Source organism: Akebia trifoliata, chromosome 8, assembly GCF_017979445.1.
Source record: "Akebia trifoliata isolate Shusen 1 chromosome 8, ASM1797944v1, whole genome shotgun sequence".
Classification (NCBI taxonomy): Eukaryota; Viridiplantae; Streptophyta; class Magnoliopsida; order Ranunculales; family Lardizabalaceae; genus Akebia; species Akebia trifoliata.
Window position 1 is genome coordinate 14,034,793 of NC_141382.1, and position 16,503 is coordinate 14,051,295.

General features: G+C 32.5%; 1 protein-coding gene across 1 annotated transcript; it reads left to right on the forward strand.

Annotated features, from left to right (window-relative positions):
* The first annotated feature begins 14,303 nt into the window (after positions 1-14,303).
* Positions 14,304-15,002, forward strand: LOC147396216 (uncharacterized). Its single transcript, XM_086450076.1, has one exon. It carries the CDS (start codon positions 14,304-14,306, stop codon positions 15,000-15,002), a length of 699 nt encoding a protein of 232 aa, XP_086306202.1.
* The last annotated feature ends 1,501 nt before the right edge of the window (positions 15,003-16,503 follow it).

Sequence of the window (16,503 nt, forward strand, 5' to 3'; positions counted from 1 at the left end):
AATTAGCGAGCTTTCTTTTTTCCTTTGCTCTGATTATTGCCAAAGTTATCCTTTCGGATTTTCAACCTTGCAAGCTTGCTTTAATTTTTGCCTAAGTTACCCTTTTCGGATTTTCAAACTAGTAGGCTTTTTTTTTTCTTTTTCTTGTCTAAACTTCTGGAATTACTGTCTGATCATGCTTCGCTATCTTCATTGACTTTTTCGCACAGTACTTAGGAGGACTTTTATGGGTAGGCTTAGGATTGGGCATAAAAAGAAAGTAATTTTGAGGCTCAAAACCTGAATGCCCCTTGTGTGGCATTTCTTTTATTTTACTTTGAATTTTCTTCCCCATTTCGAAGATATTTCTTTTTCTTTTTTAATTTTTTTTTAAGATTTTTTTTTTGTGTGGGGAAATAGATTTTTTTTTTTATTTTGATGTGGTCGGGCCTGACGTAACTTCTCAGGTTGCCTATGTACCCCAAAATTTTGGGATCAGACCAAAACGTAGTTCAAATCTTTCCTTCCCTAGGCTAGGTGATCGGACTGAGAAATAAAAAGGTATAATATTTTTTCGAAAAGGCTGCAAAGGGGTTGAGAAAGGATATATTAAACTAAGTAATAGGAGAATTGATTCGACCAAAGATGGCCTCCTTAAATGTAGTATAGTTTGATTTGGTCAAGGTTGGTTGGTTCTGGTAATTTGATCCCATCATGATCTTGAAGTCTGACAGCATTTCCTAGTAATATTTCCTTGATGATGAACGGACCTCCCAGATTTGGTTTGAACTTCCCTTTAGGGTCAAAGATAGATGTCCGATTATCTTTGAGTACTAAATCCCCGACTTGTAAGTGATGGCCCTTGATCTTTTTGTCAAACGCACGGGTGACTCCTCTTTGATAAGCTTGTATGTGATACATAATTCTAACTTGTTTGTCTTCAATCAAGTTTAACTCTTCATACCGATGGACTTTCCATTAAGACCTTGTGTTACGAAATTTTCACCTCAATTGGTAAGACCGTTCTTATACCCTTGTAGTGTGAATGGTAACTTCTCTAACTAATCCTAGTGTGATTGACACATTGTCTTGATGATTGTTTTGAGATTTTTTATTGGCTGCTTCAACTGCTCCATTGGTCTGAGGACGGTAAGGAGATGATTTGTGATGTGAGATTTTGAACTTCGAACACAGTGTAATAACTTCGACTTTGAAGTGCGATCCATTATCAAAAATCAATTCCACTTCAACCGTTCCATAGTCGGAGGAAGGTAATGGAATGATTTTTGAGGTCGGATCTTAAACTTTGTACATTAGGTGATGATCTTGACTTTGAAGTATAACCCACTATCAGATACTAATTCCAAAAGTACCTTAAATTGACTTATGACATTTACTTTGATGAACTTTGCAATTTGAAATGCAGTAAGGACAACATCGATACGTTTTGTAATATCTTCTTTGATCTCATTGGTATTTCCATCCTATCGAGCGAATACATATTCACCCAAGCTTACATCCTAACATATCCTCATAAGACCACGTGAATCATTCTTTGAAATTTCTGAGTAAATTCATTATCCCCTCGTGTTCTTCTAGGGATAGGATGGTTTCTATTTGAATCTCTTTAAGAATTATTTTCTATTTCGAGGTCAATGACATTTGCTTTCTTGATTAAAGGTTGAGCCCGACTCTTATCTTCTTGTTCAGGAAAGAAATCTATCAAATTATTAGTTAATTCGTTAATGCGCTCGAGGTATTCAAAAATTTTCTTTATCCGATTAATTTCAAATGGGGCGACAGACACCTCTATAAACTCGATAAACTAACTCGACTTAACAAGAAAAGAGTAGACTCAATCTAAAGAAGACATGACATTGCTGAAAAAAAGGACTCGAGCTAACCCAAATGACTCATGAAAACTCAAAACAAGTACCCACACGAGTTTGATTAGGACTGAGGACTAAGATATTGCTTACAACCGGTAGGATTGAAGCACTATGATCTTTAGGGAATAATTGGGCAATGTTGAGAAATTCTGAGGTTATTTCTGACTGTTGACTTGATATTGACGTTTGTTCTAACTGACCGGATTTATAACCCTAGCCAGACGATGGACGATTGAGCTTAGGTACAATGATAACCCTTAAACCTCATTGAAGGTGAATTTAATCAATTCCAGTGTTACCCCCTTAATAACATTTTAAATGAACCCTGAGAATGGGTGGCCTTCAATCGTCTTCTGTGAAATTACATATAATTAAGTTCTTTGTATTTGATTGGTCAACTTTCCTAGATTTTGAGAAAATCTTTTATTCTTTTGCGAATGAGAACTCCACTATTTTGAGTAAAAAGCATGGTGGATCCTTCTTTTGGGTCTTTATACTTTTGTCGATGGCTTCAACTGCATTATTCTTGATAATATTTGACTTTGAAGTTCATCATCAATTTTATGTCTTGATCTATTTTGGTGCAATATGTTATGATGAAAGGTAATGTAGTGATCATACTCAACATATCTTCATAAGATCATGCGAGAACACTGTTGAATTTCTTAAGTAAGTTTATTATTTTCTCATGTTCCCTTGAGGATAATGTAGTATCAATTTGCACTTCTTAAGTATACTCTTTAATTTTAATATTTATCAAGTTTGATTAATGAACTCTAAGTTATTCCCCATGTTAGATTTTATGTTCACATTAATATTACACACATGATAATCAAAAGCTTCTTTATTTCATTATAGATTCAAAAGACAGATTGACAAACTCGACTAAAGCTTGAAAATTAATAAATCCTAACATAACTAAAATGACTAATTGAATTTAAAGTCTGACGCAACTGAAGCTACAAAAACTTAAAATAAGGACATAATTCTGAATAGAGGGATAAAATGCTAGGTCTATGCCACTTTGGATATCTTCGATGGGTGACTTGAACTTGTCTATTTTCGCTATCTCTTTATATTATGATTTGAGTCTATCAAATGCTGAACAATTCGTTGCTTCAATAATTTTTTTATTTTTCAATTTCATTATTATCTTAAAGTAGATATGTTCATCTTGGCATAATGAGGGTAAACTGTTAGGATCGACCGAATAAATAAAGGAATTGCCCATTATCCAAGTTTGGAGGGAAAGGGTTATGCAAAGGTTTAGGTTGCAATGGTATCAATAATCCCATTTTCATCAATTTTTGGAAAGTAATATTAAGAGACATTCCAAGATTGGAGAATTGTCTTCTAGACTTGGCTTGTGAGGATTGAGTGGCTTGAAGAGCTAGTGTGAAAGAGGTGTTAGTTACTTGTAAAGAATTGGCACTGGATTTGAAACTTTTGAGTTTTGACTCAGACGAGTTACTAAAAAAACCTAAAAAGTAGGCATCTTCAACTTGATTTTTAACCTTAAGAAGGGATTGAAAAGTGGAAAGGTACTGAGGCATCAGGTACTTTGCATAATTTGAAGTGAGATTCTTGATAATGATCTTGACTTGTTTCTTTTATTGAGATCGGTCCCACGAGCAGTTTTAGCTCTCCATCGAATAATAAATTCAGTGAAGGTTTTTTCGGGCTTCTGCTTGGTTGTTTCTAAATTTCTTCTTGTGAGTTCAATGTCTGTGTTGAATGAATATCATCCTATTAAATTCTTCATTAATTCATTCCGTGTTTTTATACAAGATGAGTCTAGTGACATTAGCCAGTGTAAGACAGGTCCTATAAGAGTTCTTTAAATAAGTAGAGTCATATGTTCTTCGCTTAGGATTGCATGATGCCAACATATGCTTTCAAGTAAGTCCTAAGACATCCAATCTCGTCAAACTTATTCATATCTGGTATCATGAATTTTTTTAGTAAACGGACAGTAGGGAATAATGTCATTGTCCGATATTCTTTAAGGTAGTTTCAACATAACTTATTCGGTGAGCTAAGACAAGGTCAACAAGTAATTGTTCATCTTCTAGGTCTTCGACAAGGTCAAACACAATCTGAGGTTTTATATCTTTATTTTTTTCAGTCTTTAAGGCTTCAATTTGTGTTTGAAAAGATTTCAAAATCTGACAGAGCACTACTCCATCCATGATACTTGTTTCTTTTTATGGCAAGGGTTGACTATTTGGACTTGATGACGGTACTTTGGTAAGATGACTCTTTTGACGGACCCAAAGTGACATAAATGGTGATTTAGAATGTCTAGGAGTAATTATTACCTGATATGATTAACCATTGATTTTAAAGGTTGAAATCTTAACCACGTAATTAAAAATTTGACACAAATTTTAGCCCAATTTAAGTGGCAAACATCGAATCCAAATGCAGTATAAGTCTATAGTGGCCACAAGAGTTAGAAAGGTTAGCCATGGGTCTACCTTGGTTGGGGTTGAACCTTAGGTTAGAAAAATTAGTTTGACCGTAAGGTTGAATCTTTGTTGTACATATTAGTCGAATCTTTGAACCTAAAACCAATTGGTCCAACTGGTTTAGTATTGGTCAATTATATCATTTGTAAACTGGGCCAATTGATTTAATATGTTCATAATGAAATGTATTTTTTTATCGAATGGGTCAGATCGATTTCTTGTGATTAGTTTGAATGGTCTAGACGGATCTGCCCACTTACCTATTGGTTGGATTAAATAGAATAACCTGGGAACACCCATAGTCGGTTCGAGTTGTGACCTATAGGAAGGTTCGTAGACCCTAGGTTTACTACATGTAATGCAATTTATCTAGCCACCCTTTTCCAAGTACACCTACATACCTCTCGAACGTACTTAATCAAACGGTACTTGGTGACTTGGTTTGATATACCGTATAGGTATGAGGTTAGCATCCCACAAGGGGACCAATCACGTACTAGTACGAAGTTGGTAATCGGGACAAGTGACTTTGTGACTTATAGTAGGACAAAGGCTCAGGTCGCTCCAACGTGGGTGCATTGATATATCTTTTAGGGTCACCTAATCGAACAATACAGATGCCCTAATTTTATATATCATAGAGATACGTGACTAGAATTATGATTTTCATGAATGGCGTCGCATCTCACAAGGAGATCGAACCACGTAATAATACCATATTGACTATAATGGACATGAAGCATGCAATGCACCATAACTTAGACATGCTAATGGTCTATGCAAATAGGTTGGGATGTGCCCGGGGCATTTTTCAGATAATGGGTCCAAGGGCCACATCACATCATCAAAGTATGAATATTAGAAAAATATGGTCATAAAACATAAATGTATCGATAACATCAATCAAGATCAATGCATGCACATCAAAGATATATATTAATTAAAATCATGGCATATCATACAAACAATTAATCAAGATAATGCAAAAAAGAACAAAGATGATCAATTAATCAAGATAGAATAAATTACTATCAATCATTAATCAACCATTGAGATAGGCACAAGAAAAATTCTTTTTTTTAGGGATGACAAACCTTTTGAGAACATAGGCTAACTTGACCAACTCATAAGGTTTTCAAATTTTATTAAGGATCATTAGGCCAACGTGGTGCATCGCATCTATAATCCAATATCACAACCTTTTTAATTTGATGGGAAAAGGTTTTGACCAAAAAATTCAATTTTAAAAATAATAAACTTCGGTCAAAGGTTTTAAAAATGGGTAGCTATGAAATCGAATTTAAAAATTGAGAAAAACTTTGGTAAAAAATAATTGTATTTGAAAAATAATTTTAAAGTACAAAAATTTTATCTCTTAAATTATGTTTTAGATGCCATACTATGAGCTCAAAGACCCTTGGTAAGATAGGAAATCTTACTAGGTTAGTGAGTTATTCTTATTATCTTGAAACCCACAAATTCATCATAAAAAAATTATAAAAAAACCTAAAGTAAAGTGCATGTTGAAAAAAATATTTTTATATAATAAGAGAGTTGCTATTGCCACATAAACTTTTACTAGTGCTCCATCAATTCTCATATAAATCATTAAAATAATTGCACATAGTCGATGTAGCGTTAGTAACTATTGGTGTGGCAATAGTAACTCTCAAATAACACAGGAAGTTACTCTTTCCTAAACAACCGTGCAACAGAGGGTTTCTAGTAAGTCCTTTTTTTTTAATTTTTTTTTTAATTTTAATTTTTTTTTAAATCTCAAAGTGGTTTGATTGGACAAAAAAATTCAAAAAAAAAAAATACTTAAAAATAAAAAACCAATCAAACAATCCAAAAAACACTTTAAAAAAGAAAATGCCTAAAACTAAAATACCAATTAGATAATCCACAACCGTACCAAAAGATTAATGAAAATAAATAAAACTAGGCCAATTTTACAATACATTAATATTTGGCATTTTCAAATTTGATCATCAAAATGTCCTTAGTGGAGTCGCCACCTAAGTTTGTGGCCTAGGTACCAAATATGATTTTAAATAGATAAAAAACATTAATCTACTATTAGATTATGGGTAAGGGGATCAAGTTACGAGATTGAAAGGTGTTAAGCACCAAACTCGCCCTATGAAAGTTGGTCTCTACTTTTCTCAAATATTTACATTGCAAAGACGACCTAAATCTAAAATAAAAATTTACCTTTGTTATTATTTAAGTGATTGCGACAATTGGTTCCTTCAAAAACTGACGGTGACTGTTCCTCATGTGAATCCTCTTGCTTTGTCTCCGTTATTAGATCTACTTTTGATATTCGACATGAGATTTTTTTTCTTCTAAATCTGGATATTTTATTAGCTTTTGAGGTGTTTTTAGGGTTTCTAGGTATTTTTTTAGGTTGAAAATTGGGACTTGAGGGTTAAGTATTGACTTGGGACTACAAATTTAAGATTTTGGAAAGTATTTAAAGGATTTTTTACCTTGATTTTCTAGGATTTCTCTTGACCTATGAAATTAGGTGGTGGAGGCTACTTTTTAAAGAGCTTTGTTGATAAGATTAGGGTTTGATTAGGTTTTTTAGAGATAAGGTCTATCTCTAACTAATATGTTAAATTATTTAAATAAGATTTTAATTAATTTTCAATTAAGTTTATTTTTTAACTTACGTAAAATGGGAATTTTTAAAATTTGGAGAATCCTCCAATGAAGGGTTCTTTATTAAATTATTATGATTATTTTGGGACCTCAAGTGGAAGGTTTTTTATTAAATATTAGGTAGGTCCCACTTGAATAAATGGGTCATCACTTAAAATTTGGTTCATGGGCTTAATTAATTGAATTTATTTGTTCAAAAGTTTTAATTTGATTAATTAAGAGTTCATGTTATGTTAATTAATATTTTAATTATTAATTTTCGATCTTAGAATTTTATGGTTGAAAAATTATCGTCTTGCCCTTAAAAAGGACTTTTCAGTTGGGATGTCTTTTTTAGACATTTTGAAATATTTCAAAATTAATTTTTTGTAAGAAATTCAATGAGAGTATTGATTTGTATCACTTATGAATTTTTCGTGTGAAATGATCATGGACTCTATAAGGGGTATTTTGGTAATTTTATAAAATTTTGTGAAAATTAGTGAAATAGTTTATTTGGCATGATTTTATTATTTTATGTGTTTGAAAGGATTTTTCTAAGCGTAACGTAGCCTTTAGGGATTTTTGGTATCAGGGATATTTTGATAATTTGATTATTTTTTGATGATTTTTCTTGTAAAATTTGTTTTGTCTTAAAATGATGCTTTCTATATTTTTTATCACATTTTCCTAGCGTAGTATGGTTTCTAAAGTTTATTTGCATGAAATATCTCATTTGAACTTAGGAAACATATCTAGTAACAAATAAAAAAAACTTTAGAATATTCCTCCATCATCGGGAACTTTTGCAATCGAGTTGAAAAATTGGTTAATCAAACAAGTACAAAATTGAAGCATCTATAGGTTGTGATGGTGAAAAATGTCCCTCATTGATGATCATTGATTTTATGATAATTGATTGTGATCAAAAGTATGATTTTGGGCTTGAGTAGGGGGCTTTCATGTATGTTGGACTTAGGATTGGGTAGTAGTTTATGGTTATTGGGTTTAGGGGTTGGGTTGGATTTGATTTGATTAGGGTATGTGTAGTATTGAATTGACGTGAGAAGTGAGGTGATAGATGGTCCATTTTTAGCCCATGGGTCAATCAAAGAGGCTTTAGGCTATTATTTGAAATAAAGCAAGCATTTTTTAGGGTTTGGGCCTTTAAGCCCATTTTTATTTTAAAGCATATTTTTTTGGACATTTTTGCATAGGGTCGTTTCACAAAACGTATAGATTTTGATGAAACCTTTTCTTTGATAGCTACATTTGAGTTCATTAGGATATTTCTTGTGTTAGTTTGTCATATTAAGTTTAAACTATATCAAATAAATGTCAAAAGTGCATTTTTAAACTGGTATATAGAAGAAGTTTTTGTCGAACAACCAATAGATTTTGTAGATCTCAATAATCCAAATCACGTTTATTATCTTAGAAAGGCTCTTTACGAACTTAAACTTAGTATGAAAGATTGAAAGAATTTTTGTTAAAAAATAAATTTACTAGAAGGAGTGTTGACAAAACTCTTTTCATTAGAAAATTGATAATGATATTTTAATTACTCAAATATATATGTATGATATTGTTTTTGTTCTATAGTGATAACCACACCATTTTATTTATAAATTTTATGAAATATGAGCTTGAAATGAGTTTAGAAGGAAATGAGTAATGGTATTTTTTATGTCAATCCAAATTTGCTCATGATATTATTAAAAAGTTTGGCATAGAAAGATCAAAACCTACAAACTCTCCAATGAGTACTTCTATGAAACTAAGTAAATATGAACATGGAAAAGATGTAGATTCTAAAACCTATAGAAGCATGATAAGAACTTTGCTCTAATTAACAGCTAGTAGACCAAACATTACTTTTAGTGTAAGTGCTTGTGTTAGAAATCTATCACAACCTAAAGAATCTCACTTATCTGTAGTTAAAAGGATCATTAGATATATTAATGGAACACAACTTTCTAGTTTATGGTATCCTTTTGAAACTATTTGTGAAATTGTTAGGTATTTCAATATAGATTGGACAGGTAATATAGACGGTCAAAAAAGTACCAGTGGAAGTTGTTTCTATATCAATAATTGTTTAGAATCTTGACACAGTAATAAATAAAATTCTATGTCTTTATCTATTGTAGAAGTTGAATATATATATCTGTAGGAAGTTGTTGCTCTCAAGTACTTTGAATGAAACAAATACTCAAAGATTATGGTATTCATCAACAGAGTATGCATTTATATTATGACAACATTAGTGCTATTAATATTTCTAAAATTCCTATTCAGCACTCACGAACTAAATACATTGAACTAAATACATTGATATTTGAAATCATTTTATTCTTGATTTGGTAAAAAATAGGATTGTTGTACTTGATGATATTGAAACTGAAAAACAACTTGCAAGCATTTTTACAAAATCTTTAAACATTCAAAAATTTACTTATTTACAAAAATCTTTGGGTGTTTGCATACTTGAGTGATTGTTTTTTAGTCAATGACAGAATGATTTCAAAAAATAAAAGTTTTCATTCTGTCAAGTCAGTCGACCGACCCATGTTCAATTAACCAAATGAGTAAAATCGTGCCTAGTTACATCTTACACATTGGTCGATTAATTCATGATCGGTCGACCAAGCGGTTAGATTATATCGTCCGACTGGATCTTCGTAAAAGCCATAATCTATTCTTTTTTTAGCCATTTTTGGTACCTTTTTTTCTTCTTCATCTCTCTCATATATTTTTCTCACTTCTCTCTTAGTTTTCTTTTTCTTAATCAATGGCAGACAAACGTCCTACCATAAGGAAGAAACTAGCAACTAAACGGCTTTGGGCACAAGGGCAAGATGATGATTTTTACGTTGATGCCTGCAGATATCATTTTTTCCAAATATTTCATACTAATCCTCCTTTTATTGAAAGGTATGTGAGTTTTCGTGAGTTGGTTTCAAGTAAAGTTGAACAAATTATATTCGATTTGGGTTGGAAACTCTTATTCAAACTGAAAGGTAGTTGTGATGAAATCCAAATTCGTCATTTTTATTCCAATATTTTTTAAATTGATTATTCCTCTTTCCATTTCAAGTTTTTTGTTCAAGAAAAAATCATTGAAGTTAGTCCAAATGTCGTTGCCAACATTCTTAGAATTTTCAGTGTTAAGAATACCATTAAGTACCCAGTGTTTGATCCATCTTCGAAAGATAGGATTGCTAAAGATCTTTGTGGTCAAAACATCCAATGGACCAATCAACTTAAAACCTCCTATCTTCTTCTTGATTATAAATTGTTGGCTCGGATGCTAACCTCTAACTTAGTTCCTAAAGTTGGTAATCGTGATGAAATTGGTTTTGATTTGTTCTACTTACTAGGGTGTATTCATAATCGACAACCTATTGGTCCGGCTTCTGTTATAATTCATTCGATTATTGAGGCATTAGCTTATATCGTTTCTCTTCTTGCACTCTCGTTCTTAATAGTCAATAGTAAAATCATTGAGTTCAATGGTCTTCGTCCTCAACCTTCTGACTCGATCATTCATCAAATGTATCCTCTCAATGCTATTACATTATTGTACATGAAGCTCAAAGCATCGACAAAAGCTGAGAAATTCAAATGTAAAAAACCAGTAAACTCTGAGTCTTCTAATAATAATTCGGAGGTCTTAAAGCTACTTAAAGGCATTGACAAGAAAATCACAGTCATTGAAAACTTCTTGTGAAGCAACCATGAAGACTACCTCGAGTATCCTCAATCTTCAGGTGATGATGTTGGTAGTGGCGCAAATGAGAGTGATAATGACTAACATCTTTTGTAAAATATTTTTTGAGTTTGTATTTATTATCTAATCCAAAAACTTTGTGAGAAATATATCACATGAACATGAATGTTTGTTATGAACACACAACCACACTTTTGTATGAACACATGAATATTTTTATTTTTTTTTGGATTTGGATGTTATTTGTTATACTTAGTATTGAATGATATTGGTATATGTTTAATTAATTGGAACATATAATCATGTAGTATGGGGGATGTTGCATGATGATTGGGGAAGTTGTCTTTATCTCCATAAACTAATGTGATATGTTGTTGTAAGATGGCTTGAGTATTTTTTTACAACTTCAAAGAGTTCAAAAGGCTATCAAAAATCAATTCCGAAAAAAAAATTGTTCATGAAGATGTAATTGTTATGTATTTAACAAAGGGGGAGATTGTAGAAATATTTGTTCACATCCATGATTTGTATTATTTCTTGTAAATTGATTTTCTTGTAATTCCTTTCAAATGTAATCGATCACTATAAAAAATCATGTTAGAAAGTTTTTAGCTTGATAAAAGTACATCAAAGTCAAATTTATTGAAGATTAAGCTCAAATAAGATCACAAGAAGAATGAAGGACAAAATCGAGATCGAAACATACCGAAAATGGAATGTAGGCTAGTTGACTAAACTCGAGAGTTGAGTACCTTTCTTTTCTACTCACTCGAGCGACCTAGTCAATTCGATCGACTGAACTCGAAACTTGAGAACTTCATTTTTTTATCACTCGAGAGACCAAGACTGTTCGGTCGACTGAATTCGAAAGTGTCAAAGTTTTTTGAGTTTGCTTGCTCAATCGACCCATACATATTCTGTCGACTGAGCGCTAGGATTTCAGTCTTGTGACCTCTTCTCATTCTATTTCAAATGGTCATTTTTTTAGAAAGACTTGGTTTTTGGGAATTTTGGAAATCGTTGACTCCTTTAGGGTCTATCCTTGTTTGTTAAGATTTCTTATTCAAATTATATTTCTCTTTTTCATCTATAAATAAGAGAGATTTTTCAAAGAAGATCTTCAAGAAAAAAATAGAAAATATAATTAGATCTGAATAAAAGCTCTTGAGCTTTTCAGCTATTCTTTCTTCTTCTCTAATATTTTTCTTAGTAATATTTTGAGTTAGAGAAAGAGAGAAAATTGCTCTATTTTTTTTTACTGAGATTTCTCATTAGTGAAAGTCCTAGGCATAATGTTGTGGCAGTATGCACACATTTTTTGTAAGCGATTGTAATCTGAAAGCATTGATTAAAAGGACATCAGCTGAAGTTATTAAGGGTATGTTTGATTGCATGGAAAGTGACTTTCCATGGAAAAATAGTGGTAGAAAATAGGTAGGGTAGGAAAATCAAATTCCATTGTTTGATTTACTTGGATAAAATAATGAAAAAATATGAGAAAAAAAAATAAGAAAGAGAGGAGGAAGAAGAAGAAGAAGATGAGGAGGAAACGAGAATGGGAGGATGTGGCGGCGACGGTGATGGCGACGACAGAGGTAAGTGAGGAAGAAAAAGGGAGAATGTGGTGGTGATGATGACGGTGGCGGCAGAGGTAAGTGAGGAAAATAAGGGGAGAACGTGGTGGTAGTGGTGACGGAAGTAATGGATGGAGATGGAGAAGGAGAGAAAGAGAGAGAAGGTAGCTGGAGATGGTGATGACGATGACGGCAATGGTGACGACGTCGACGACGATGGTGATGACAACGAGGTTAGTGAGATGGTGATGGTGATGGTGGTGGTGGTGGTGGTGATGGTAGGGAAGAAGAAGATATGAGTGAGGAATATGGGTGGGAAAGTGAAATCCACCCATATTTTCCATTCCTAATTCTTCCTCACTCATATGGGTGGGAAAGTGAAATCCATGTTTTTGTGGATTTTTTTATTGGGGTGGATATGGGTGGGAAAGTGAAATCCATGTTTTGGTGGATTTTTTTATTGGGTCGAAAATGAATTTCCATTTCCATGTGCAATCAAACACTTGAAAAATGTCATTTTCCATGAAAATTGATTTTCCACCCTATTTTCCATGTGCAATCAAACATACCCTAAGTTTTTTGAGAGTGGAATAAGAACCGAGGTCATCGAACTACTATAAATCTGTGTTTTTTGTGTGGTTTAAATTTTTCTAAACTATACTACTATTTATGATTTATGAAAATTTGATTGTCTATATATTATAATTGCTTAATTGATATTATAAGTAGTTTGATAAGTTAAAATTGGCAAAAAACCTATTCAACCCCTTCTAGGTGTTATTAACAAATATTTCAATGTATATTTTTCTTTTGATTTCTTCCTTATATTTATAAATGTATTTTGCTAACTTATCAAGACACACATTAAAATGCAATAAATACACTTTGGGAATAAATATCTGAGAATATTTTGATAAAAAATATTTTTTAATAGCAATTTCGGTACCAAATTTAATTTTCAAAATGAATTTATAGCAATTTCACACGGCACACATTAACAAGACCCACATATATAGGGTTGCCTATGTTCTTGCCAAAACTATTGCCTCAACAAGGAAAATTTTGAGTGTATTTGCTAAGAAGTAAAATCCCTCTACTCTTGGAATAAGGAACGTTCTACAGTGCATTTCTAACAAAATAAAATCCCTTTGGGCGGATGCAAGTGCATTTATTTTCGGAGGACATAAATACCCCTCTCGAATCAAAAGTAGTTGGAAAGTACAAAAATTGGCAATTGTATCATTTTCAATATGCATTTGTAGGATTCACTTAAAAGGGCAAATATGTAAATATGTTTAAAAGATTGCAGAAATCGATTTTGGGAGATAATCTGTAAAGATTCAAAATATAAATTAGTGATATATGGAAGGCTTTCATATTCTTTAGCAAATGACTATTATACCACTAAATTATATCTAAAATATTATAATATTTATCTCAATATCAAAAAATAATAATAATAATAATACAAATCTTAAAAAGAAAGAGCTTCTATTGGCGCATCAACTTTTACTAACAACATCTCTAAGATGTATGCTGAGATTTACATATGATTAAAGGGTACCTTAGCAAAAGTTTGTGTGGCAATAGAATCTCTTAAAAAATTGTCAAAAAAACGCTTTCTAAACATTGTAGATGCTGCCACGTGTCCAACGAAAATACCCTGCAACTCTGCCCGCCGCAGCAAGTCCCATGTCCATGTACGGTATTCTACTATGCTCTGGGACCCACCAACAAGATTTCGTGGTTTAGTTTCCTGCTCTACTGCTCTATGTAACAAATCAAGATCCAATATTGGGAACGAAAAAAATCTGTTATTGTTGGTATGATCTAGTGGCTAGGATAATTCCTATTCTCTACGTGTAATCATCTTGTAGGAGAGAACGTGAGAGTGAGAGACCATATAAGGGAAGACATCTGTTACTAATCTTCACACGTCTATTCTTCCTTCTCTAACTCTTGGCTCGCTCATTTGTTCTCCATTTCCTAATCGATCGAGCGCACTCGAAGAGAAGACATGGAGATCAGCATAACGAAGCTCAAAAATGAAGACAAAAAATACTACCACGAAGACTTCACCATCTTCATCGAAAACCATCGCATCTTAACCATCTACACAGACTGCGATTTCTCCGTCGCGAAATGGGTTCAATCTGTCAAGAAAACCTATCTCAAGAAGAAACATCCAAACCTCATTGTTGGAGTCTGCACTGGTAGCGAGAGCTACTTCAAGAAAGATCCAGAATATAAGGACAACCCTTTCGAGCAAATCACCCTCTGTATCGGCTCACACTGTCTCATCTACGACATGCCCGATCTTAGGTATTACGATATCGCACCAGCTTTAAGAGATTTCCTCACAAATCCCAATATTTTCTTCGTTGGGATGGGAATGGAAGCATTCTCCATGAAAATGGATAAAGTGTTTAAATTGAAGGTAGCAAGACCAGTGGACATTGGAGCTTTGGTTGAGAAGGATCTTGGTGTGTGGAAAGGATATCTGAAAGATGAAAGTTTGGATATGGTGGTGAAGAGGGTTTTGGGTAAAAAAATGGATGTTGTTAGGCCGAAAAATAAGATCCACTTCTGGACACGAGAGCGACGATGGTGGTCTAGGATTAGCGAAGTTTATGCTAAGTACAGTACTGTTGATGCTTATCTTGCCCATGAGATCGGTATGAAGTTTTTCAAGAACATCATCAAGGGTTTTTTCTAATCTTTGTTGAGGGTGGGTTCGATCTTTAATTCGATGAACATTTTGGTGGATTTTCAATCTTGTTTTGGAGATAATGGTGGGGGTGAAGTTTCGAGTTTGTGGTGATTTTTACATGTTTTGATGCTCAGATGGAGATAATATTAGTTTTCTTTTTTAGGTTAATTTTAGTTTTCTGGTTCTATGTGTCTCTGTGTGTTGTTCTCTGTTGTTAGCGAAGAAGTTCATACTTACTATAGCACAGTTCGAATATTAAATAACTGCTTTCCCCTACATTTTAATAATGGCGTCTCCTATTTTTCTTTCTTTTTTAGTTTTTTTATTTTTTAAAGAATAAAATAAAATAAATGTCTAGTGTATATTATATGACATGTTGGTTTCCATGTCATCATGAAATGTTGACGTGGCAATTCACTTATGGTTGGATCATGTGTGCATATGATCCACGTAATTAAGTTTCGCCACGTGTGCCAGAGAAGAGCAGGTATGATACAGTATCAGTATCAGATTCTTCTTTTCTTTTTTAATTGTTTGTTTCGTCTCACGTGAAATTATTCTCTCTGACCGTATGAGTCTGTTATGTACGAAGATGTAGAAGATCAACTACATATCCTAACATACGCTTAAAGTGAAAATGATTATCCCTCCCTCTTAAGCATTGTGTTTCACAACTTATTTGATTGGAAAAATGAGCGAAATACAAGAGAATATATGGATGATCTATGCATCAACAAATGATTAAGATGCTTTGGAAATCCCAAGAAAAATATATCGTTATTAAAAAAAATATATATTTTTAAAAAAAACTGCTTCGGCACCCAACTTTCACTTATTTCACCTTAATTTTTTAAATTATTTGGCACACCCCAAATTAAAGAATAAACTATACTATTTAAACATTATAAAGATTTGGCTCAAGGTATTAATGATCAACTGTACAAAATATCAAAACTCTTATTGTAATAATTTGAATAATTGTTTACTATGAGGATTAGACTCGTAAAATTCTAAACCTAAAAAATAGAAATCTAATCCATAGTTAATAAATTCGCAAATTAGACACAAATTAGACGTATACTACTCTTCTCGACCAGAATTACCGTTGGATTCAAATATTTATATTAATTCACGGATCTCTACATTCTATCAATTAAATCACGATTTGTACGTATATTTCATAAGTATTTTATTAAAATATGTTGTATTTACCTGTTCTCACTTCAAAACTCAAAACTTAAGAGAAGGAAAAAAAAATCCTAAGTTGAAAATTGCCCCCACCAACTCATTGGGGAGTTTACTCTTTGACTGTCTGCTATCCGGTGAAATTTCCATCTACTTTACATTAATAACTTTTTAAAAACAACAAGAATTTTTTTTTTTTTTTTAATTTAATTAGGTCATAGGACATCATGATTTTGGCATTAATTAGTATATCATATTTTATACTTTTCATTTACATTAATTATTAGATAGATTAAAATTAAATCCTTAATTGCGAATATAT